The sequence below is a fragment of the Schistocerca nitens genome, chromosome 2, assembly GCF_023898315.1.
Source record: "Schistocerca nitens isolate TAMUIC-IGC-003100 chromosome 2, iqSchNite1.1, whole genome shotgun sequence".
In the NCBI taxonomy this organism is placed as follows: Eukaryota; Metazoa; Arthropoda; class Insecta; order Orthoptera; family Acrididae; genus Schistocerca; species Schistocerca nitens.
This window is the reverse complement of record NC_064615.1, coordinates 20,973,024-20,998,825: the sequence shown is the minus strand read 5'-3', so window position 1 is coordinate 20,998,825 and position 25,802 is coordinate 20,973,024. Positions and strand designations below refer to the sequence as shown.

At 39.2% G+C, this 25,802-nt stretch overlaps 1 protein-coding gene across 4 annotated transcripts in view; it reads left to right on the top strand.

Moving 5' to 3' along the window:
• LOC126235680 (E3 ubiquitin-protein ligase RBBP6) overlaps positions 1–25,802 on the top strand; it is a 400,367-nt gene that overhangs the window by 257,852 nt on the left and 116,713 nt on the right. For all 4 annotated transcript variants that reach the window (XM_049944411.1, XM_049944412.1, XM_049944413.1 and 1 more), the window contains one exon: positions 25,553–25,675. In XM_049944411.1, coding sequence (XP_049800368.1) covers positions 25,553–25,675 — 123 coding nt within the window. The remainder of the gene's footprint in view (positions 1–25,552; positions 25,676–25,802) is intronic.

Here is a 25,802-nt window from a genome sequence, read left to right as displayed (position 1 = left end):
TTCAGGCAAATATTGGTATGATTCCTTTCAACTTCATGCAGGCTGCTGATAAAGTGTCTCAGAATTGTAACTCTGCCATCGTTATGTATGTACTATTCCCTCATAGGATTTGTGGTTGATATTGTGGATCCATTCATAAGTAACTGCCACATTCATCCAGTCAACATTAGACCAAAAAAGTATTTGCACTTTGAAAACACTTCTTTAACTGCTGCACAGTAAGGTTTGCAGTATTGTGTAGGTTTATAGACATATAGCAGAACTGAAAAATTTCATGACAAATCACAAATTTGCAAATGTAAGTCGACAGGGTTCCTTGCAGCACTATTCTTTAATTATGGACAGGAGCTCTTCACTATAGTTCACTGCATTATGTGTAAACATATCATTTATAGTATGAGGATGTGCTGAAAAGTAATGCATCTGACTGTATGTGAGACACCTTAAAGGTTTTTAAATAAAACAGTCATTAACATTCTGCTTTTTTCATATGTATTTCTCAACACAGTCACTCTGACAATGAACACCTATCTTGCAATGAGAGACCAGTTTGTTAATACCAACCTTGTAGAGAGTTTGACTTTGTTGATGGAGCCACAACCTCACCTCTACTTGTTCCACTTCATTACACTCAAAGTGAAGTCCTCAAAGCTGTTCTTTAAGTTTTGGAACCAGATGAAAATCAGATGGGACGAGGGCAGGACTGTATGGAGAATGATTGATTACATTGAAACCAAGGTATTGGATTGTTCCTGATGTTACAGTGGTTGTTGTTGATCTGGCATTGTCATGCTGAAAGAGAGGGTGCTCCATGTATGGATGAACTTCTTGAGTGTGAAACTAGATTACAGCACACTGTTTCTTATGCACCAACGTATTTAAGTTACACACTGTCATACTATACACTACAGTTCAGATCCCTCTCTTAGCAGAGGGCTGCAAATATGTAGACTTGAAGCATAAACTTGTAGAATGTTAATAAGGTTTGTTTTATTTAAAAGGTTTAAGAGTTTTCACATAAAATGTTCGGAAGCATTACTTGTCAGCAGACCCACAAATATGCTATTGCAGTTTTTTTGTGTCTTTCTAATAGCATTTATTTTTTATTTGTAAGCTTGTCAGTTTTCTGTGAATTATGTAATGATTCATTCCATAACCAAGTAGCTTTGGCTCACATGAGCCCATAGGACTAAAATAAAAATAGACCACATCTGATACACTTCTCATGATGTTGTCAGTGTTATATGAAAACATCAGCAGCTGTCCTTTTTTTTCTGCTCTTTCTGTCTACTGTCATTTCTGGTGACAATTTTCTTCCCTGCAACTGTGCATTTCATACCTCCAAGTATACCATTCATTGTAAGTTACTCTCTTTGAATATGATCAACTATGTTCCCTGTGTAGCTCTCATACTACTAAATTCTCCCTTTGTAGCTCTCATATTATTCATGGCTTCAGATCTCTTTGTGCAGTGCTTACCAGGTACCATTTAAGTTTGTTATTAGTGTCCTATCACTTTATTGCACACTTGATGAATCATTAGATACTTCAATTTTAATTTATATTTTGGATTGTAGATTTTACCAACCTAACTACTGTGTCAAGTTACCTTTCAGCTGAGTTTAAAAAGAATTTTTTAGTTAGCAAATAATAAGCAGAATAAAAGTTTAGGGGCTCTCGTTTGTTCCATTGCTCTCAAAGTTATGTAAAAATGCATTTTCTTCCATTCATAGTATTGTAACTTCTGCGGTAGTGTGTTACTGTATTTACCCAAATTTGACACCCCCCCCCCTTTAAAAAGCTCTTTGAGAAAATATTGCTTTAACATATTCCAACCAACCAAAGAATCGTCATCACTGGTATCATTATCTTGAATGGTAGTTTCACGTAACAAATGAGATGTTGGAAAAGGGATAGTGTATTTCTATTACTACCAGCAATGAATTTTAAAATCTTAGTTGCTACAAATATTTCATTGCTTCTTCCAAAGATGTTGTGATCTCTGGGATGGCTGTTATGACGGGATGCGACCTGAAAACACAGATCTCTCTCTCTCTCTCTCTCTCTCTCTCTCTCTCTCTCTCTCTCTCTCTCTCTCTCTCTCTCTTCCTTCATTCCTTCTTTCTTTCTTTCCTTATTCTTCTCTCCCCCCCCCCCTCAAAATATGTAGCAGATTTCACATCTGTAATGATGTGAGAACATGATAATATTTTCCTGTGTTTCTTGCTTACAAATAAGTCAGCTGTGTGCAGCTCTCTCATTGGCTGCATAGAACCAACAGCTGATACCCCCTGTCATTCCCATCACACCATCATGGCAAGCGTTGACATACACTCCTGGAAATGGAAAAAAGAACACATTGACACCGGTGTGTCAGACCCACCATACTTGCTCCGGACACTGCGAGAGGGCTGTACAAGCAATGATCACACGCACGGCACAGCGGACACACCAGGAACCGCGGTGTTGGCCGTCGAATGGCGCTAGCTGCGCAGCATTTGTGCACCGCCGCCGCCAGTGTCAGCCAGTTTGCCGTGGCATACGGAGCTCCATCGCAGTCTTTAACACTGGTAGCATGCCGCGACAGCGTGGACGTGAACCGTATGTGCAGTTGACGGACTTTGAGCGAGGGCGTATAGTGGGCATGCAGGAGGCCGGGTGGACGTACCGCCGAATTGCTCAACACGTGGGGCGTGAGGTCTCCACAGTACATCGATGTTGTCGCCAGTGGTCGGCGGAAGGTGCACGTGCCCGTCGACCTGGGACCGGACCGCAGCGACGCACGGATGCACGCCAAGACCGTAGGATCCTACGCAGTGCCTTAGGGGACCGCACCGCCACTTCCCAGCAAATTAGTGACACTGTTGCTCCTGGGGTATCGGCGAGGACCATTCGCAACCGTCTCCATGAAGCTGGGCTACGGTCCCGCACACCGTTAGGCCGTCTTCCGCTCACGCCCCAACATCGTGCAGCCCGCCTCCAGTGGTGTCGCGACAGGCGTGAATGGAGGGACGAATGGAGACGTGTCGTCTTCAGCGATGAGAGTCGCTTCTGCCTTGGTGCCAATGATGGTCGTATGCGTGTTTGGCGCCGTGCAGGTGAGCGCCACAATCAGGACTGCATACGACCGAGGCACACAGGGCCAACACCAGGCATCATGGTGTGGGGAGCGATCTCCTACACTGGCCGTACACCACTGGTGATCGTCGAGGGGACACTGAATAGTGCACGGTACATCCAAACCGTCATCGAACCCATCGTTCTACCATTCCTAGACCGGCAAGGGAACTTGCTGTTCCAACAGGACAATGCACGTCCGCATGTATCCCGTGCCACCCAACGTGCTCTAGAAGGTGTAAGTCAACTACCCTGGCCAGCAAGATCTCCGGATCTGTCCCCCATTGAGCATGTTTGGGACTGGATGAAGCGTCGTCTCACGCGGTCTGCACGTCCAGCACGAACGCTGGTCCAACTGAGGCGCCAGGTGGAAATGGCATGGCAAGCCGTTCCACAGGACTACATCCATTATCTCTACGATCGTCTCCATGGGAGAATAGCAGCCTGCATTGCTGCGAAAGGTGGATATACACTGTACTAGTGCCGACATTGTGCATGCTCTGTTGCCTGTGTCTATGTGCCTGTGGTTCTGTCAGTGTGATCATGTGATGTATCTGACCCCAGGAATGTGTCAATAAAGTTTCCCCTTCCTGGGACAATGAATTCACGGTGTTCTTATTTCAATTTCCAGGAGTGTACAATAATAGTTGAAATTGAACAAAGCTCCAGGGCCCGATGGAATCCCTGTCAGATTCTGTACTGAATTTGTAGCTCAGTTAGTCTCTCTTTTACTATAATCTGTCATAGATCCCTCAAACAAAAAACCGTGCCCAGTTCTTGGAAAAAGGCACAGGTCACACCCGTCTACAAGAAGGGTAGTAGAAGCGATCCACAAGGTTACCATCAACTATTCTTGACTTCGATTTATTGTCAAATCTTGGAGAACTTGCTCAGATCTCAAACATAAAGAGCTATCTTGAATAGAATGACCCCCTAAATGCCAGCCAGCATGGATTTCAAAAACGTCAATCAGTGAAACCCAATGTGCACTTTTCTCTTGTGACATACTGAGAGTTTTATCAAGGCAATTGGGTAGATGCAGTATTTCTTGATTTTTTAAAATCATTTAACTTAGTACCACACCCACACTTATTGCCATAGCATCTTCATATGGGGTTTCAAGTGAAATTTGTGCCTGGATTAAGGACTTTTTGGTAGGTGGGACGCAGCGTGTTATCTTGGATGGAGAGTCATCGTCAGATGTAGAAGTAACTTTGGATGTGACCCATGGAAGTGTGTGGGAACTCTTGCTGTTCATGTTGTGTGTTAATGACCTTGCGGAAAATTTTCATAGTAAAATCAGGCTTTTTGCAGATGATGCAGTTATCTGTAATGATGTACTATCTGAAAGAAGCTGCGTAAATATTTGCTCAGGTATTGATAAGATTTCAGAGTCGTGCAGAGATTAGCAAATTGCTTTAATTGTTCAGAAATGTTAAATTTTGCGCCTCACAAAACGAAAAAGCATAGTATTCTATGATTATAATATCAGTGAGTCACTGTTGGAATTAGCTAATTCATGCAAATAACTGGGTGGAACACTTGGTAAGGATATGAAATGGAATGATCACATAGGTGCAGTCGTGGATAAATCAAGTTGCAGACTTTGGTTTGTTGCTAGAATGCCGGGAAAGTGCAGTCAACCTACAGAGGAGATTGCTTACAAGTCACTCATGTGACCGTTGCTAGAATATTGCTCAAGTGTGGGGGACCCATACCAGGTAGGACTAACAAGCGATATTGAATGTTTACAGAGAAGTGCAGCATGAGTGGTCACAGGTTTATTTAATCTTTGGGAGAGTGTCACAGAGATACTATCCCGAGAAAGTCTGTTAACAAAATTTCAAGAACTGGCTTTAAATGATGACTCCAGGACTGTACTACAACCCCTCTATGTATCAATCATATAGGAATAATGAGGATAAGATTAAAATAATTACTGCACACACACAGGGACATTCAAACAATCATTCTTCTCACACTCCATACAGAATGGAACAGGAAGAAACCCTAAAAACTGATACAATGGGATGTATCCTCTGCCATGTACATCACAGTAGTGTGCCGAGTATAGATGTAGATGTACATGTAGATCACTCCATTCTGTGTTTTTTTGGCTCGTGAGTTTGAATGTTGATACTTCTTGATAGTGAAAGGATTTTTATTTCTGTGCAGTCAGACAGTGGATATGTGGCCACTCTTCTTACAGATAATGCATGCGGCATTTCTGAAATTGCATTCGTTCTGGCTATGGTGCAGCCAACATTTTAGGAAAGATTTATAATTTGTGGTGGCTGGTCATTTGAAAAATTTTAGGCGAATCATCTGTGAATTTTCACCCTTTGATGTCTTCACCATTTGTTGAGAAGAGTCGTATGTCTCAGCAACTTTAAAACTTCATCCAGTGAAACATTGCTGTATTGCAGAGCGAAATTCCACAGGATATCATGAGGAGTAAACAGTGTATTGACATCTTTGATTGATCTGTCAGTACAAGTATGGATATGTCTGCCCAGATCCCCCCCCCCCCCTTTATTTCTGAGGAATTTGTGAGTGGCTGCTGGCATTGCATGCTTTTTTTTCTCTTAGGAATGGGCTGATAGCTGGTTAACCATATTGGACCCCCCCCCCCTCCCATGCTGTTCATCAGCAGGTTCAACATGCTAGTCCCAGACAATGACAGCTAATAAATCCAATTCGTGTCATCTCTTACCAGGTGTGCCGTGAAATGTTGTTCTGAGCATTACAGTTAAAAGTGTCCCATAATTCCTTTGTCCTTTTGAATGTGGGAAACATGGTACGTCATTTGAGTTTTGATCCACTAACATAGTGCTGTGTTTTGTCAGTGGTTTTAACAAATTGTGTTGTTCTTTTGATGCTGCCTGGTGTTCTATAAACTGTTGTTGTCGGGACATCAACATCTTGATAAGCTCCATGATTTCAGCTGTTGCCATTCTGGATAGTCTTGACAATTTTTTAAATTCTGATCACCAGGTAATATATTATTTGGTTTGTGGCCACATACTTGTGATTCTTCAAATAGCAGATATATTAACACTGGTGAGATTTAGAAAAAAGGTAGTTTGGAAGAGTCACCGAGAACCCCAGGTCAGGGGTTTCCTTTTCATCACATCTGGTAAGTCTCCTTCGGCCAGGGGCTCTGGGTCACTTTTCTGATCTCTACTCCTTTTCTTACACCTCGTCAGTCTTTTTCCTTCGTCCCTCTTCCTTCCCCTTCGACCCTTCTGCCAGAAGAAGGAGCCACTGGCTCCGAAAGCTTACCTACGTAATACCTTTTCTAAAGTGTGTTTTCCCTGCTGCCGCTTGGTGAGTAGATTTTTTATCTATCCAATTACATTACATTTTCAAAAATTGATTATTTTCATAGATATATTAATATGTATTTTTATTGACACAAAGCAGTAATTCTTTACGATCATATTGTAACATAATACAAATGTAGCAAAATAATGCCTGAATAAAAAATTTTAACTCACGGCACTGCTATAAATGCATAAAAATACTATTTAAATATAGATACATTAAAATATAAAACAAATCCTTCACAGCTACTGCACAGATAGATCTAACACACCATATGTCCCCCTACATGCACTGAACCCACTATCACTACACCATTATCACCAACTTCAGAAACTGTGTCACATTTTTGTCCAGGGTTGTGATTATCTGTCTGCCCCCGGTAGGTGAGTGGTCAGCGCGACGGACTGTCAATCCTAAGCACCCAGGTTCGATTCCCTGCTGGGTCGGAGATTTTCTCCACTCAGGGACTGGGTGTTGTGTTGTCCTAATCATCATCATTTCATCCCCATCGACGCGCAAGTCGCCGAAGTAGCGTCAAATCGAAAGACTTGCACCAGGCGAGCGGTCTACCCGATGGGAGGCCCTCGTCACACGCGATTATTATTATTATTATTCTACCCTAGAATGAAGAATATCTTGACACCTTCTGCACCCCAAAATTGGTATTCAGTTAACCAACCAACCAATGCAGTATTTCAGTTCATCCCTAAGCCCTCTTACTACTAATCCTGTGCTGCGTGCCTCACCCCTTCCTCTACAATAGTTGTGATTTTCCTGCGGATAATCCCAATACAAGACCTACATACATCCATTTACCATCCCATATTATGATCAAATCACAAGCAAGCCCTATCAAGTCAATGTTAGTGCCATATGTCAACAGCACCCATGTTATCTACTAGCTTTTGTATTGTTCATACTCTTAATAACTCCTACTTCCCAAAGTAGGTGCACTGCCCATGGGTTCCAAAGTTGTAGATTAGGAAATTTAACATGGAACACATGACAAATGTCTCAATTGAGGTACAGTTTGTCATTAGTGTGATTTATGTTGCTTTGCTTCGTCCATCATCCATGTGGAAGTGAATTGTTGCATGACATCATTTTCTTGTCATTCGTTATGTTATTTAAGATGTGTTTGCCATCAGTTATTTATAAGCTTATCTGTTTACTTGCTGCTGAATCATAATCTCCAACAACTTCTACTAATTTGATATTCATTCAGTATCAACGCAATAGTACGTTTTGATCAGGCCATTAGATTGACTCACTGGCCTACCAGTTTCTTCACAAACTAATTCTGACAACTTTTACCTATTGGGAAAGTCTTTAACATCACTGGTCCAACCAGAACATTACAGTTTTCAAATTACTTTATTAAAGACAGGAAAACATGTATACCTGCCATGAGAAGTTCATGCAAAATGTAGTCAAAGAGAGGCAAAAGTTCAAGGAAATTGTACTCTGTGAGGATTGTAGAAGAAAATGCCTAAGATCTTGCATCAAGGTAAACATGGAATAATCAGAACAACTTACACCAACAACTGAATGTCTGTAATGAATTAGACATCTACTCAAGAACTGTATAGTGGAAAGGAGAGGCAGCTTAGTTGCCTTCAATTTTTCTTCTTACCTATTTGCTCCTTTGTCTCATGGTGACTTAAATTCCAGTTGGCGTCTTCTTGTCTCTTTGGTGTGTCAGCTGCTCCTCCTGTCACAATAATGTTTTGGGTTTTCAGATATTAATTATTTCTGATGTCCCATGACCTTTTTAACCAATATCCTGTGCTGTGTCATCCAGGATGTACTGTATGACCTTTCTGTCTAATTTTTGTGGAACCCAATTTCCAGTAACATTCCCCCCTTCTCTTCAAGTAAGCTACAGTAATGTCTGCTGTAAGCAGTATAGTTTCTCAATCTGCATCCACTTGGTAAGTAGACATTTATACCTATAATGGGCCACAATCGAACAATGGAAAATTCAGGATGGAATGTAACAATATTATGAGAAGGAAAGTTGCTACTCACGATATAGCAGAGATGATGAGTCGCAGATAGACACAACAAAATGACTCACAATTATAGCTTTTGTCAACAGTAGACACACACATGCATATGCACAAACACTCGTGCAAATGCAAATCACACGCGACACAGTCTCTGGCGACTAAAACCACACTGTCTATTGTTGATGAAGGCCTTAATGGCCAAAAGCTATAATTGAGAGTCTTTTTGTTGAGCCTGTGACTCAGCATCTCTGCTATATAGTGGGCCATAGTTTGATTTTGTAATATTTTCTACATAAATTATGTCAAAATTTCAGACTGTTTATCATCACTTCACTCATCTATCCTAGAAGAACATTTTGGTGATTATTTTGCAGCTTGCTGATCTTACCAGTTATTTTTGCTCTGCGATATCCTACTTTTTTCATATTGCTTGTATTATTCCAACAACTCAGTTGTATACTTTCAGTCTGTACCTTTTCTGCTTTACATGCTTATTTCATCAGCTTTTTTGTTAGTATATGTCCTTTACATACCAGAGGTGATGGGATAACATGCAGTTATTCTCTTTAGATGATGTTACTTGCTCTTAGCTTATAGAGATCCTTATTTTTAGACTTTCTTGATAATTTTTATACTGTAGCACTATTCTTAAGATTGAAAAAAATTGTTTAAATGTTTTTTGGAGAAATCCTAGACATAAATAGTTGTACTTATGAATTACACTATCTTTTTAGAAGTTTGTGTAATACTTAAGTTGAAACTAGTAAAGTTTCTGTTGATTTTTCTTTACTTGCTTTGGTGTTTCTATAGACATATATTGCATGTTATTATTAAGTGAAGCATGCACTCTTTTATTAAGAGAGTAGGTTCGAAAGTTTGAATGTATATGTAACAATAATTTTAATAAATGCTTGAACATACTTGACAAATTTACTGAGCCCACAAAATATATCACACCTGTATCAGTTTCATATTGTGTTACTGTTGACTCAACAAAATGAAATATGAATTCTGTAATTCTACTGTATTATAATTGACAATAAAGTTTCCTGTGGATTCTGAAACTCACAATTTGTGTGCTTACTTATTTAAAAGCAATTGTCATGGCTTTGTTTGTTATTTGAGACACTTTTAAAATTTTGGAATGCAGGCAGTTTTTACCGTCTTCATTTGAAACAAAGGTAATTTAATTATGAAGACACGATGAAGAATCTTACCAGTAAGTTTTCTGTGATATTAATTCTGTCTAAGAGAAATCCAGAAAACAGCAGTTTAGTATGAGATAAAATGTTTTATGCTTAATCTTTATGACTGTGCTGTATATGCAAATGAATAATATATTGGACTTTTTATGACCATACTTACGAATATTTTGATGCAGTGGTTATACGCATGGATTTGTAAAATACATGCTAGACTGAAAAGAGTTTTGGTGCTTACAACAGATTATCAAAGAAATCGTTGCTTGTTGCCTCGTGAAGGTTATTACGAACAGTTTCAATAATGAAAAAGTACTTGGCTGTATAAAATAGTAGAAGTGGAACTACTGGTGTGATGGCATTATGGCTTTCAATATATTTAATATTTTCTGTCCAAATTTTATTGATATACAAACAAACAAACAAATTCTGAAAGATGATGGCATACCTGTAACATATTTGAAACCCAAAAATATTCACTTTGACCAGTTTTGTGAACTGTCAAGAAACCCACACTTCTGTACCATGAGATCCTCATCTTTTCTACTCTTTATTTATTTTTCTATTTTTTTCTTGTAGTTTGTTTTAGAGAAATAAAATTTGAGACTCAGGGCAGCATCGACACAACTGGTTGAAAATATAAATTTAACAACTATCTCCCTATTAATTTGAGCTCTGTTTTATGTAACATTTAGTTATGATTATTTCTATTTAATTTGCTATGTTTCTTAGATACAATACAGCATTAATTAACAGATACACCAGGGGGGGGAGACTACATTTCATTACAAAACTGACTGCAGAGGAATAAGTATATTACAAATGAGAAGTGCAAGGCAAGGGAACGTATTCACTTCAGCAGTTAAGGTAGAACTGCGGATCATTGAAGCTTTGTTATATTTTCATGGCTAAATATGACTGTGGTATATAAAATCTGAATGATATCTTGTTGCACTGTTCTGCTTCCAAGAGGTGTGAGATTAACTCCAGTATTCAGAGATGTGTCTGCTGCTGGAGACAGTCTTTTTAACTGGAAACATAATTCTGGGTTTGGCAGTGTGTTTGATGACCTTGAAGGTGTTGTCTTATTCAACTTTTTGCTAAACACCTGTTGTGAATGGTTTCAACACCTGTTGTGGATGGTTTCATCTGTTACTGCACTTAGATATGTGGAAAGATGTATACTGCAGACATGATAATGGAAAATAGAAGCTGAGTCTTGATTACTGGTCTGTCAACAAATCATGCAGAAACGCAATGCTTCGTCAGGAATTGTATCTAATTACAATCAACTCGACCTCGGGGAAGATCAGTTTGGATTCCGTAGAAATGTTGGAACACGTGAGGCAATACTGACCCTACGACTTATCTTAGAAGAAAGATTAAGGAAAGGCAAACCTACGTCTCTAACATTTGTAGACTTAGAGAAAGCTTTTGGCAATGTTGGTTGGAATACTCTCCTTCAAATTCTGAAGGTGGCAGGGGTAAAATATAGGAAGCGAAAGGCTATTTACAATTTGTACAGAAAGCAGATGGCAGTTATAAGAGTCGAGGGGCATGAAAGGGAAGCAGTGGTTGGGAAAGGAGTGAGACAGGGTTGTAGCCTCTCCCCGATGTTATTCAATCTGTATACTGAGCAAGCAGTAAAGGAAACAAAAGAAAACTTCGGAGTAGGTATTAAAATCCATGGAGAAGAAATAAAAACTTCGAGGTTCGCTGATGACATTGTAATTCTGTCAGATACAGCAAGGGACTTGGAAGAGCAGTTGAACGGAATGGACAGTGTCTTGAAAGGAGGGTATAAGATGAACGCGAACAAAAGCAAAACGAGGATAATGGAATGTAGTTGAATTAAGTCGGGGGATGCTGAGGGAATTAGATTAGGAAATGAGACACTTAAAGTAGTAAAGGAGTTTTGCTATTTGGGGAGCAAAATAACTGATGATGGTCGAAGTAGAGAGGATATAAAATATAGACTGGCAATGGCAAGGAAAGCGTTTCTGAAGAAGAAAAATTTATTAACGTTGAGTATAGATTTAAATGTCAGGAAGTCGTTTCTGAAAGTATTTGTATGGAGTGTAGCCATGTATAGAAGTGAAATGTGGACGATAAATAGTTTAGACAAGAAGAGAATAGAAGCTTTCGAAATGTGGTGCTACAGAAGAATGCTAAAGATTAGATGGGTAGATCACATAACTAATGAGGAGATATTGAATAGAATTGGGGGGGGGGGGGGGGAAGAGAAGCTTGTGGCACAACTTGACTAGAAGAAGGGATCGGTTGGTAGGACATGTTCTGAGACATCGAGGGATCACCAATTTAGTATTGGAGGGCAGCGTGAAGGGTAAAAATCGTAGAGGGAGACCAAGAGATGAATACACTAAGCAGATTCAGAAGGATGTAGAGTGCAGTAGATACTGGGAGATGAAGAAGCTTGCACAGGATAGAGTAGCATGGAGAGCTGCATCAAAGCAGTCTCAGGACTGAAGACCCCAACAACAACAAACAACTCCTATTACATATGTTTATTGGGCCATTTCTTTGATGAGAGAAATTTAGATCATCATGATGTTGTTCATTTACTATTTTAAAACTAATGGGTTTGAATGTTCATTCCAACTTTCACCTTGTTGAATACTGAAAGAAATATAATAGTTTTGTGTTGTTCTATTATCGAGAAACTTTCACAAGGATGAAGGAAATAAATAAAGTATTAAAAATGGTTAAGATAAATTGTACAAGTACTGGAACTAATAGAAATCTTAGAAGTATTTAGAACCTGTATCAAGAATAAGATGTGTAAAAACAAAGTTCGTGAAAATAAATTACACTGAACTTTTACTTCTAGGCGGGACATAAACATTAGATCTATATATTTTCCTTTCATGACAATGTTCGCAAAAGTAGAGGATTAATTACATGCAGCTACTTAAACTGGATGATATTGTGTGTGACTGATGTAGAAATGCAAAAATTCCATCGAGGTCCTAGCAATTTCTCCACCAGGAAAAATAAGAGGTAAAATATGAGTACAAAGGTGTTGAACCGAAGGATCAAAGTAACAGTTGACCAAAATATATCCATTAAATTCCAGAGCACTACTCATGGTGTGCAGTTGGTACCTATAGCTGTAGTATAAGACAAATAAAAAGTGTAAATGAAAAGTGAATTATGGTATAAAAAGTATGGAAAAATACTTGAGACAAGAAGCGGGACAAAGTAGATTGAACACTAAAATATAAAATAAATTAATAATAATATTAATAACAAAGAAATATTTTTAGGAGAGTCATTTAACAACAGTGAAGAATGTAAATGGAGGAGTACATACACTACCCATTATGAGTTGCTAACACACTATTAGAGGTGATAGCAGTTGCCCTGCTACTTATTCCATCATTGGCATCATGTAGAAGACCTTCCACATTCCAGTGCTTCTAAAATCATGGTATTGTCAACTTCTGAACTTATACATATACTGGAAGTAATAGATCTCTTCCACAGCCATGTCTCTTCTTTTATGCTTCCACCAGTAAACTCCCAATTCTTCAAACAGTTGATCTCCCATGAATAAAACATATTTGACATCAAGCATGTAAGTGAGAAAAAGTTTAGAAAAGATGCTTGAAGTTTGTTGAAAGTCATTTAGTGGTCTGTTCTCAAATACTGGGTGAATGATGTCTGGATATTTATGCACCCTTAGTTACGCTGTCTAAAAAGAAGTACACAGTTTCCAATTTTAATACTTGTCTTATTGTGTTAAAAGTGTAATGTAAAGTGAACCCGTTAATGAGGAGATTGTGACAGTATTTTAAATTCTTGTATTCGGTCAATAACCATGCGAAATATTTACAATCAAATTTTTGTTGCCCTGTCAATAGATAGGCAATCTGCGACTGGTACTAGATACCAGTTTCCGGGTAGTTACTTAGTAATATAAATTCTGCATTACCAGACATTTATTACCAATGCCTGTCTCAATTTTAAATATTTCCTTATTTTTTTCCTTTCATTATTGTATTTATTATTTTTACTGTTTACTCAACATCTTATTCTTACATTTCCTTTCACTCGGTCTGTATCTTCAGTGGCACCATTTTTTTTATTTATTTTATTTTATTTTTCATCTCCCCCTCCCTCCTCACATTTGGTTACTTGAAGTTCTCTCTCTCCTAATCCAGAATTGGAATGAACTGTGTGTAACTGCTCGTTCTTGAATACAAGTAAAGCTTTATTTCAGCACCAGAGTCTGGAGGGTAAATTAATGTTTGTAATAAAATTAATACTGTGTAGTGGACTATAGAATATACATTTTGAGCTCCCACATTACCAAACTTGAAAAAACAAAATGGTGGAGAAAGGCTTAGTCAAAGCCCTGAAGCTCTTTCGATAGTGAAACACTCTATCTGAAACAGATAGACTGTAATTAAGTACCCTAGTAGCTTAAAACTGTTTTGCAGTTTCTTTTCTTCATATTCAACTCTTTCACCATCTGCATTTGTCTTTTGCTATTTTACTGCCATCTTTATACCTTGATGACAGTTATAAGCACCCACTTAACTCCATCCTCAAGTTTCCCTCTTCACAAGTCCTTTCCTTTAGTATAACTTCTGAAGGTTGTTGTCTACTCCTCATATGTTATTGGAGGTATCAGTCATCATACCAATTACAGATTGTCACTTCAAACTTTACTCATGGTTTTGATCAAACTGTTCTGGAAGAGAACTTGTCTTTCTTTCCCCCCTCTTTTTTTCCTGAACTAAGCTTGACACTGATGCTAAGCACCTCCACAAACATCCTTATAGCACCCCCTCTTACCTTCTTGTACTTGCTTATTTCCCCATATCATGCTGCTAGGTATGTGGTCCATATATATGCCACTTGATCCATTGAATTATTTGAAGTAATGTCTGGACAATCTATGTAATTCTTCCACTTAACATATGAAAGTGATTATGTAAATATTTGAAGGAGGAGGGAGGAAAGAAAATATCATTTTCCTGAAAAAGCAGAAATTTAATTACCTCAATCAATACCACTACATATGATCCTTAAAATTTAAAAAGAAAATGTTTCCTGTATTACCTTGGAAATGGAAGTGTTCTGACTGTTACATAACACATAATTAGAGCACAAATAACCTTTTCATTCAACAAATATTTCTCCTACAAATTATTTTTAGAAGTTAAGGAACAAAAAATGGAGTCAAATCCATGATGTAGGGCAAGGTGGAGTTATTTTGAGTGGCAGCTCAGATACTTTTGCCATTGCAGTGGCCAATGTGTTATTGATTATACTGCCTGTGCAAAGGCAATTTATGGGCTCTGAACTTTGTGGCTGTTGTAGAAATTAACTAGACATATAAACCAATAGTGCTATGTAATACATATGATGCTGCCACAAGTCCTTCAAATTATATTTCATCTATTCCAAACGCTTTTTTTGTAACGTTTCTCACCAGTCTTGCAAAAGGGGTAGTATACTATCACGATAAACACACACACACACACACACACACACACACACACACACACGCACGCACACGGATATCAGTCTGGATCTCAGAACATCAGAACTTGTCAAACTGCAGTGCTTGTATGTCAAAATTTAAATTATAACAGTGAAAACTCCATGTAAGAATATCAACAACGTAGGAAAATACTTACCATAAAGATAATACGCTAAGGTGCAGACAGGCACAAGACACTTACATATAAGCTTTCAGCCTCAGCCTCATGAGGAAAAAGAGAAACAGACACCATTCATTCAAACAAGCAAGCACACCTCACACACACACACACACACCCGCCAACTCTGGCACCTCGGCCAGAGTGCAACTATCTCTTGGGATGGAAGTAAAATGTGGTGGGGGGTGGGGGAAGGCGAAGGGGAAGGGATAGCAGTTTACACGTGGGGGAAGGAGGAGCATTGTTGGGCACTGTGTGCAGGGATTAGAATACCAACAGGCTCAGTGTCAGGAGGTTGTGGGGCAGAGAAGTGGGGAAAACTGAGCGAGAAAGGAGAGAAGTGGGGAAAGATGAGTGGGTGCATTGGCAGAGTGTGGCAAACAAAGAGGGTGGGAGATGAGAATGGGAAGGAGGTTGCATGACAGGGGATAGGGGTGGGATATGGGGGTGGGGTGGAATCTGTTTGGTGGAGTGTGTGGGGACAGCATGTTACATGCGAGGCAGCAATAATTATGGGAGCAGAGAATGTGTTGTAGGGTAACTCGAATCTGCACAGTTCATAAAAGTTGGTGGTGGAGGGGAGCATCCAGATGGCTAGGGCAGTGAAGCAGCTATTGAAATCAAGAATGTTGTGCTCAGCTGCATGTTGTGCCACAGGGTGGTCTACTTTGCTCTTGGCCACAGTTTAGCAGTGGCTGTTAATTCCAGTGGACAGTTGGTTGGTATTCATACCAATATGAAAAGCTGGCATTGAGTGCAGCAGAGCTGGTAAATAACATTGGTGCTTTCACAGGTGGCCTGGCCCCTGAAGGGGTATGATAAATCTTTGATAGGACTGGAATAGGAAGTGGGGGCATGATAATAGGTAATCAAACTGCTGTCAAAGCATTTGGTTCAGTTGTTACAGTCTGGGATGGTATTGGGTGACGAAGGGGGCACTCCTTTGTGGCTGGTTCAAGGATTGGGGGTGTGAGAGAAATGGCACAGGAGACCTGTTTACAGACTAGGTCTGGGAAATAATGCCTGTCTGTGAAGGCCTTGATGAGACCCTAAGCATACTGGGCAAGAGAGTTCTTGTCACTGCAGATACGCAATCTCCAGGTAACCAGGCTGTATGGGAGGGATTTTTTGGTACGAAAGGGATGACAGCTGTTGAAATGCAGGTGCTGTTTGTGATTGGTGGGTCTCCCACCCGTCTTTGTTAGCCACCCTCTGCCAATGCGCTTGCTTATTTTTCCCCGCTCCTCTCCACTGCTGCCCCACAACCTCCTGACACTGCATCTGTTGGCATTCTAGTCTCTGCGCACTCCTCCAGGCAGTGCTCCTCCTTCCCCCACCCGTACACTGCTATCCCTTCCCCTTCCCCTTCCCTGACCCCTCCAGTTTGCTACTTCCATCGCACGTGATAGTTGCATTCTACCCCTGGCCCGAGCTATTGGAGTTGACGGTCGTGTGTGTGTGAAGTATGCTTGCTTGTGTGAATGAATGGCGTGTGTTTCCCTGTTTCCGATGAAGGGTTGTTGTCGTCATTGGTTCAAAGAATGGTTTGACATAGGTCTCCACACTATCGTTGTACACTGGTGTCTTTGTCTCTGCGTAACTACTGCAACCTACATCCACTTAAACCTGCTTACCTTAGTCAAACCGTGGTGTCCCACTACAATTTTTACTTCTCACACTTCCCTGCATTACCATATTAAGTATTCATTGATGTCTCAAGATGTGTCTTGTCAAACTTTCTCTTCTTTTACTCAAGTTGTTCAATAAAGCTCTTTTCTCTCCAATTTGATTCATTACTTCTTCTTTGTTATTCTGGTTAGCCATACAATGTTCAGCATTCTTCTGTAGCACCTCATTTTAAAAGCTTCTATTCTCTTCTTGTATGCTGAGAGGCAGCTTGAATAACAAGACATATAGGCTACAAGACTTCCTTCTCATCTACTGTCTTCTTTTCATGTCACCCAACTCCTAAAGCTACAGTAAGAGGTCCATTCAGAAAATTCCAGAACTTTGTCCATAAAATTTTTCTACACTTACTTTTTACTTATTATGCTTGGTCTCCTTTGAAATACTCTCCTCCATAATTTACACAACACTCCCAACACTGTTTCCAATTCCAAAAGCCTCTTGTTGGACCACATGAAGGGCTGTCTGCGAATTTCCTTTTATCTCGTCTATCATTGTAAATCTTCACCCTTTCAACGGGGTCATCAGCTTCGGAAATAAAAAAATGTCCAGGGGCCAGGTCTGGAGAGTACGGAGGACATGGCAGCACAGTGAATTCGTTTTTTGTGCGATAGTCAAGCACCAACAGGGATGAATGTGCAGGTGCGTTATCGTGTTGCAAGAGTCATGAATTGACTCGCAACATCTCAGGTCTTTTCCTTCTCACATTTTCTCGCAGACGCCACAGCACATCCGTGTCCTGATAGTGCCATTGATTAACAGTTTGTCCCTGTGGGATGAATTCATGATGACCTAATCCTTCAAAGTCAAAGAAAACTATCAGCATCACCTTGACATTTAACCTGACCAGACGAGCTTTTTCTTCACTCTCATCACAGATCCTACATTTAGGGCCCTCTTCCGTTATACCCATTGTGTGTAGGTGTTTTTTGAAATTCTTATGGCCGGTCATCAGTCCAGTCATGAGTTTGATCTCTTTCCAGTTCAATCCCAGGATTACAGAGCTTCTTTTAAAACTTGGCTTGGGCATCATTACCTTACCATGTTTTTATTTATGGACCTTGGTCATATATCCTACGTGCTGTTTCCTAAGCCAGTTCCTTAGTTATAATTTGATCAGAGCCTTGGTGACTGTCAGGACAGGTTCCGGTCCAATAAATGGAGTTGTTGCCCCCCATCCTACCCAATCTATCGGCTTGTTCATTGCCACAGACCCACACTAGGTTTACCCTATTGCTTTCCCCTAGCTCCACCAGAGCCCTGTGGCAATTTGCAACAATCTTAGATCTTGTTGCAGGAGCTGCCAATGGTTTCAGGGCTGTCTGAATAGATGTAGATGCTATGTTCATTGTAGCACCTACGTGTATTCTCCTCCACACATGCCCTGATTGCGATAATTTCAGCTTGGAATACAGAGGCCAGTTTTCCTAGAGAGATGATGCTCTCCGGTCTCGGCTGAACCCTGTACACCCCTGCCCCAACGCCTTGGTCTGTTTTCGACCCATTGGTGAACCAAATGATTTCCCCCGTACTGTGTTGAACTGTTTTTTACCACTGCTTCCTACTTCCAATTATTATGTTGTAAGGCTTGTCGAAGCAGTTGGGAGTTGTTATATAGTCGGCAGGCATTTCCCCGGCCATTCCTATATTTATCTCACTCACTATGTTAGTTGTGGTTCTGGATATCCGAATGAGACCCAGTTTTTGTCAGTTAAGTCTGTGTGCCCCAGCCGCTGCCTCCATCTTGACCCAAAGGTGAAGTGGAGGCATACCCAGCATGACTTCCATTCCAGCAGTTGGTGTGCTGCTAATTCCACCTGTTATGGCTAAGCAGGTCAGTCTCTGCACCTTAGCAAGCTCCTTAGCAGCAACGTGCTGTTCTACCTTCTTCCACCACACTACGACCCCGTAGGAAATCGTGGGTCTAACCACTATGGTGTATATCCAGTGCATGCCCTTGGGGCTTAGGCCCCATTTTTTGCCACAAGCCCTCCTAGTACTCACTAGAGTACTTTTTGCCTTGGAGCAGATGCTCTTAATGTGAGGGGTCCAAGTTAGCTTGTCATTCAAGTTTACCCCTAGATATTTCACTATCCCCTTCACAGGTAGAGTTTCATCGAAGAGCTTTAGATTCCAACTTGAGTGTTGAATATGTCTCTTTGTAAATGGCAGCACAACAGTGTGGGGCAGCGGTGGGGTAAGTGGACTGCTGTAGCCTGTTGTGGGGTTGTGAACCACTGAGGGCTACAGCGGGGACGAAGCCTCTCTGTCATTTCTAGGAGCCCAGTTCAATACAATACAATACAAATGCAGACTGGCAATAGCATGAAAAAACATTAATGAAAAAGAGGAATTTGTCATCAGTAGTGTAAATTTCTGTATTAGTAAGTGTTTTCGGAGAGTATTTATCTGGAGTGTAGTCTTGTGCGGAAGTGAAACATGAACGATCAGTAATTCAGGCAAGAAGAGAATAAAAGCTTTTGAAATGTGGTGCTACAGAAGAATGCCGAAGCTTAAATGGGTAGATAGAATGACTAATACATAAGTACTGAATTGAATTAGGAAAACAATAAATTTGTAGCACAGCTTGACTAAAAGGCAGGATCAGTTGATAGGACACATTGTGAGTCATCTTAGAATAGGCTGTTTGATAATTGGGGGGGGGGGGGGGGCTACAGAGTGAGAATAAGGCATGAATACAGTAAGCAGATTAAAATGGATGTAGGTTGCAGGAACTATGCAGAGATGATGAGTTCTGTATAGGGCAGACTAGTATTGAGAACTGAATCAAACCAGTTTTTGTACTGATGATAATAACAATAATCATCAGCAAACCATCTTGAGTGCCAATACAAAATCCCATGACCTTACCTGGATGCAGTTGTTTCTGTCTGGCGTTCAGTCCTCTTTGTTTATGTCATTGCACAGTACTTGCGCATAATTTATTTCTATAAAAAACAATACTACCCATGCAATATAGATGTCAGTAAACAACAATACATTGCATTACATCTGTTTGAAAGTTAAGTAAAACTGTCACAAAAGTCATGTCTTATAAACAGCCTTTCCACTTAACAAGTGTGTCCATAAGAATCCATTTCCAATTTCAGTCAGACTTCAACAAGTTCCTGAAAACATCATGCTTTTACCTGACACCATAAAGCTTTTCATTCCACAATTACATCATAACTTCAGGTATCTTGTTTTGAAGATGCACCTGTGTAATTTTCAGTGTTTACCAATAGGTGGTGGCTTTGGGGCACTTTCTTAGCATGTGTGAACATTTTTTGTGCATTCCACTGTTTGAGAAGTAGCTCTTTTACCTAAAAATTTTCATGCTGCTGATCTACAAATCTTTGTGGGAGAAGATTACAATTTTTTCCCATTTATTAGTTTTAAAAACAATTTTCTTGCATGTGACGTCCACTGTAACAGGAAGATCTTTGTGTTAACAGAAAGATCTTAGTTTACAAGTTATGTATGCGTATCAAGTGTTTGATGTGTAGTTGGTTCTTATAAAACATGTCCAGAAAATTTTTTCAGCTGCATACAATTAGATCTTAATTAATATTTTTTTATGTTTACTTCATCTGAATTTTTATTTAAAACTAACTTTCACTGTTGAGTGCTCACTAATAGTAAACAAGTAAAATTTCAGTGTATGTATATATATATGATCCAACATGACATCTACTGTCCGAGCCTCTTAGGTAGACACATTCGCTTGTCAGATAAGAACATAATGGTTTGAAATTTGGAGACAACTCACCTGGGAGAGACCATTTGTCTCACTGGTAAGATGGCAAAGCTCAATTCTGATCAGACTGTTCAATTTTCTTTTCTAAAGGTAGCCTCCCTTAGTTTCTCTGGTAGACAGACTGCACCGCATTGTTAATCTAGTAATATTAACTGCTTGTGATAACATGGTATGAAGATTTTATTTACTCCATGCATTCAATTAGATTTTTCTATGAGGACTTTTTTACAGTAGCTGCTATGAAAGACAAAAGTTCAAGGTTTCATTACTTGAGTCCTTGTGACTAAGACTTAAAGTGTGTGGATGTTAGGTTAGGTCATCTTTTACGAGGGATAATACAAACAAAATTCCAATGATTTCTTCCTTACCTTCTTAGTGGTACATAAAAAAATTATGACTTGGAATACATAGTCCTTATGGGGTATACATTGTTCTTAACTCGAGAACTCCCCTATTTTGTACATACAGTAGGTCAGTAGGTCTGTGTAATTTCAGCATACAATTATTTATCAGGTATCCTGTTTAATCTGGAATATTCTGCATCCCTGTGACACGTTACTTTCTTGATCTGTTCGACATGGAGGGATTTAAGAGGATGGGAAATGGAAGGGGAGGAGGGGCCGGGGGGGGGGGGGGGGCAGAAGAATACATAATGGGATAAGGTTTGCTGATTTTAAAGAAAATATCTACAAACATTGTGAAAATCAAATAAGATTCGTGCTACCAGAATGAATTTTCATTCTGCAGCACAGTGGATGCTGATTTAGAACTTTCTACAGGGATAAAATTTTGTGCCAGACCAGGACTCAAACCTGGTACCTTCGACTTTCGTACACCAGTTCTCTACTGACTGCTATCCAAGCATAACTCACAACCTGCCCTCATATCTTTACTTTCGCCAGTGCCACTTTTCCTATCCTATAAACATGGAAGTCAGGAGAAAGAGGTACTGGCTAGTTTAGAAGGTAGGAGAAGAAGTGCTGGCAGAAATGGATCTGTGAGGGTCGTGAGTCGTACTTGGGTGGATCAGTTGGCGGTGTACTTGCCCAGTAAAGGCAAAGGTCCCACTTTCGAGTCACATTTCAGCAAATGTTTTTAATCTTCCAGGGAGTGTCAGGATTCATGCAGAGTATGGAGGAAAAAAACCACAAGTTTAATGAAAATGTTTTTCTGAGTTTCATGACCCTAAACTTATAATACATTTCTGAGGAAATAAATGCCAGTGTGTGCCACTGATATGGTACTGGAACCATAAATACTGATTACAGTAAGTGTTACATGCAAATGTATGCCCCAGAGCAGGAGATTTAGGAGACTGGTGTTAAAGATGATTTAAAGCAGAGAAATTTTCTAAGTCATGCTTTTTTAATCGTTGTTAGTGATATGTATAGGTAGAGGTCAATAACAGATCTAGTATGGGAAGCACTGATATCACCAACAGCGTTTTGTTTGATGGCATGTCATTGGATAATCAAGAGAGTTACTCAAATCTTTCTCATATTCTGATTATTGTGTTTCTTTCATATTTATGTTGGTCTTCATCCTTAAGCAAACATTTTTTGTTGATCTTTAAGGATGTTCAATTGTACATTACCTCTTCTCCCTTCCACTCTGCAGTTCCCTTCACTAGCTGTCTATAGTACAATGTGGAAGGCAGTTATGATTCAAAATATGGTCTATCCAGTTGGATTCAGGTTATTTACCGAAATAGATTACCTTTGTCTACTTCTGCCACGACCACCGCAGTTATCTACCCTTGACACACATCCTGTCCCAAACCTCACTAAATACATTTTTTGCAATTTTGCCAGCTGAATAATGCTCCAGAATGAGCTGAACTAAGATTGGAAAGACATTCTCAGTGGCAGTGATGATAAGTTCTTTTGATCGAATGAAGTTCCTTAGCACAGTTGGGATCTAACCTTCTAGATAAATATCAACAATATGGAAAGGATAGATTGCTTCTCACCACATAGAGTAGTCATTTAATCACAGACAGGCACACTGAAAGAAGACTGCTAAAATATTAAGCTTTCAAACAGAGTCATTTTTCTGAAATAGTGAAATAGGAAACACACACACACATATTCATAACTTTCAATGTGGCAAATGTCTCTGGGCGCTGGAGCCTGATTGCTCTATTTGTGCTAGTATGAATACTTTCGCTTGTACTAGATAAATATGTGTCAGTTAAATTACAGTTCTACATTTACTGTGGCCCTATTTTCCACAAGAAGAGGTTTACAGAAAGAAACATTGAATTTTTATGAATTGCTCCTTGCCATAAATTTTTTTCCGTTATTTTCAGGCTTTCATTGACATGAAAAAGACATAAAGGTAAAGTTGTTACCAGACAAGTAACTACTGGAGTTTTAACCACACTAATTAATTAAATGAAAACGACATACAAAGCACATGATTATTTTCTTTTCTGCATTGATCTGTGCTTTGCTTACTAACTAATTTCACTATTACTTGGGTAAAGTAACTTTAAATATCAGTTATTTACATAAATGTCAACAATTAATTAAATATTAAAGTTATTGAACAGGAGTTAGAATTCTGGTTTACTTAAACAGTGAGTGGGTTGATACTTTTTCAAGAAAGGTTGCTGTGACATAGTCAGCAAATTTTTTACACATGAAAGCCATTTGCACGTGTGATATCTTTATCGTGTGATTGATTAGGCTCACCAAAAACACAATATAGCTGTATGTTATCAGTGACATGGGTGGGCACGAAAGTCTCGGTCAATTAGAGGGAAAACGTCATTCCTTCGAGGTGTATTTTAAAATTGTACTTTATTCAGCACTACTAGTTTCAAACATGGCCTGTTTTCAATTGGATCTATAACAGAACTTGATGTTTGTAAAGTGTGCTCACGTATGCGACATGATATTGATGAATAATTCAACATTTTCATACACTGGGATGCAGAATTCAATAATTTGTCGAGATAGCCACACATATTAAAGTGTCCTTCCAGAACAGGGAGATGCACTTATCCTAGATCGAATCTGTCCTGCAGATTAACAGCAAAGATCAGTGTGTGCTGGCCAGCCTGGATGCAATTTTTAGACAATTTCCCACATCCAACTAGATGTATATCAGGCTGGTACCCAAGTTCCAGTCTCAGATGCACAATTTACACACATTTAGAAAACATTTGCACACATTCACTAGAATAACACTATACACGAACAATATGGAAACACACATTCCGTCCCAGAGAAAACGGGGTGGCGACAGGAAGGGCACAGGGCCACCCCTGAAATTAACCATGCCTAGTCTCTGACCCTGTGCATATGCAGGCCAAAGGCATAAGAAAAATAATACAATACTTATATTTCCCGCCCAAATACAGAAAACAATATTATTAAGTCAGTCAGTTAACATGATTGCTGTTATTGTAGTTGACTCTCGTAACCCACATTTCAAAGTCTTGGAAGAAATTGCAACAGTAACATCTTTTGTGTGGGTCTGTATTCTAAAACAGTTGTTTTATGTTTGAGCTCTCAGTCTTGTTTGCATTATGTATACTCTTTGTAATTCAGCATGATTTTACAACTGTATAAATGCAACGCTAGTGATGTAGTCTATCTACCAACCTATTCTTGGAGCAGCTTTACAGCCAAAAGAAGACAAATATGTAGCCATATAAAAATGATTCCAGCTAATGATATGCTGCTTGTTCAGTAAGATGCCATGCAAATAAAAGTGATTTAGCACAGCTTTTCAGGCAGCAGGTAATGTCCAGGAAAAATTAAGTAAGGACTCAAATCTAAAATACCCACTATGCTTGAAGAAGTGTTATAATTTATTTCTCTACAGGAAATTCAGATGGATGTATTGAATTGTGGGTTTGTGTTTTTTAGTACTGCTTAGCGTGCATGTATGATACGTGCAAAGCATTCTGAAGTGTACATTTCATAATATTCAGAGTTTCAAAGAATTTTCTGATAAATATATTTTAAGGCTTCCAATTAACTGCCTCATTTTGTCACATGGGTTTCAGTTCACTGCATATTGAACATCAGTTTTTATAAAATTAACATTAACATTTTTGATTCTACCATTACCAATCAGTCTACATTTGTTTTGAGTGCAACTTATTTTTCTTTGAAAGCTATGCATGTAACATGAATCAGTGTTTAACTTAATATACTGAAACAGTGACATATTGAAGACAAACGTGTTGTAATGTGGAAACAGATTATCTGGTTAGAATTCAAATAAACATGAACTACTTATCATCGTTACGTCTCAAGACAATCGTAATTTGCAGCTGTGCGGATTCAATAAATGCTCCATATTTAACAGCAATTAATAATGACACATGTGAAATTTTACCTAATTATAGGGCTAAAGCAGTTAACCCGAAGAACGTTTTGAAATTTTTATACAGCACAATGAAATATTTTCATTTGCTTCTTTAGCAGATGAAATGTTAATCTAAATAAAACAGAAGTTGAATAATTGTATGAATATGAAGTCATGCCAACAGTTTTTCTGAGAAAAATTCAAAGCAGAGTGTCAGTCTTAAGGTAAAAAGCTTATTCAGAATTTTTGTGTAACATTTGCATAATCTGTTTTATTTTGTCCTAATGCTTTACTGTTGCTGTAGGTCAAGATTCTTTTGTTGTCGTAGAAATGGTCATAGTAGTTTGCAGTCAGGTAGTTTCTTCGTTGCTTGACTACTTCCTGTGCTTCTGAAATTAATTTAGCAGTACATTTAGTATCATATTTTCATTCAATGTGTATAATTGTACACAGGTCTCGTTCTCGTTCATTCTCTCGCTCTCCAACACCAAGAGTACATTCCCCACGTGAAAGAGATTTCTCTCCAAGGAGAAAAGGGTCATCTCGATACCGCACTCCAACACGTTCTCCAGCAAGGTCAGTATACTAATTTTCCTAAAATGTGCAAAGGTTGTAAATGAGTGCTTTACTATCACTATAATTTAATTTCCACATAAGATAAACTGTTTAGGCGTTCTTCACTCCATATCTGTGCTCAGTTCTG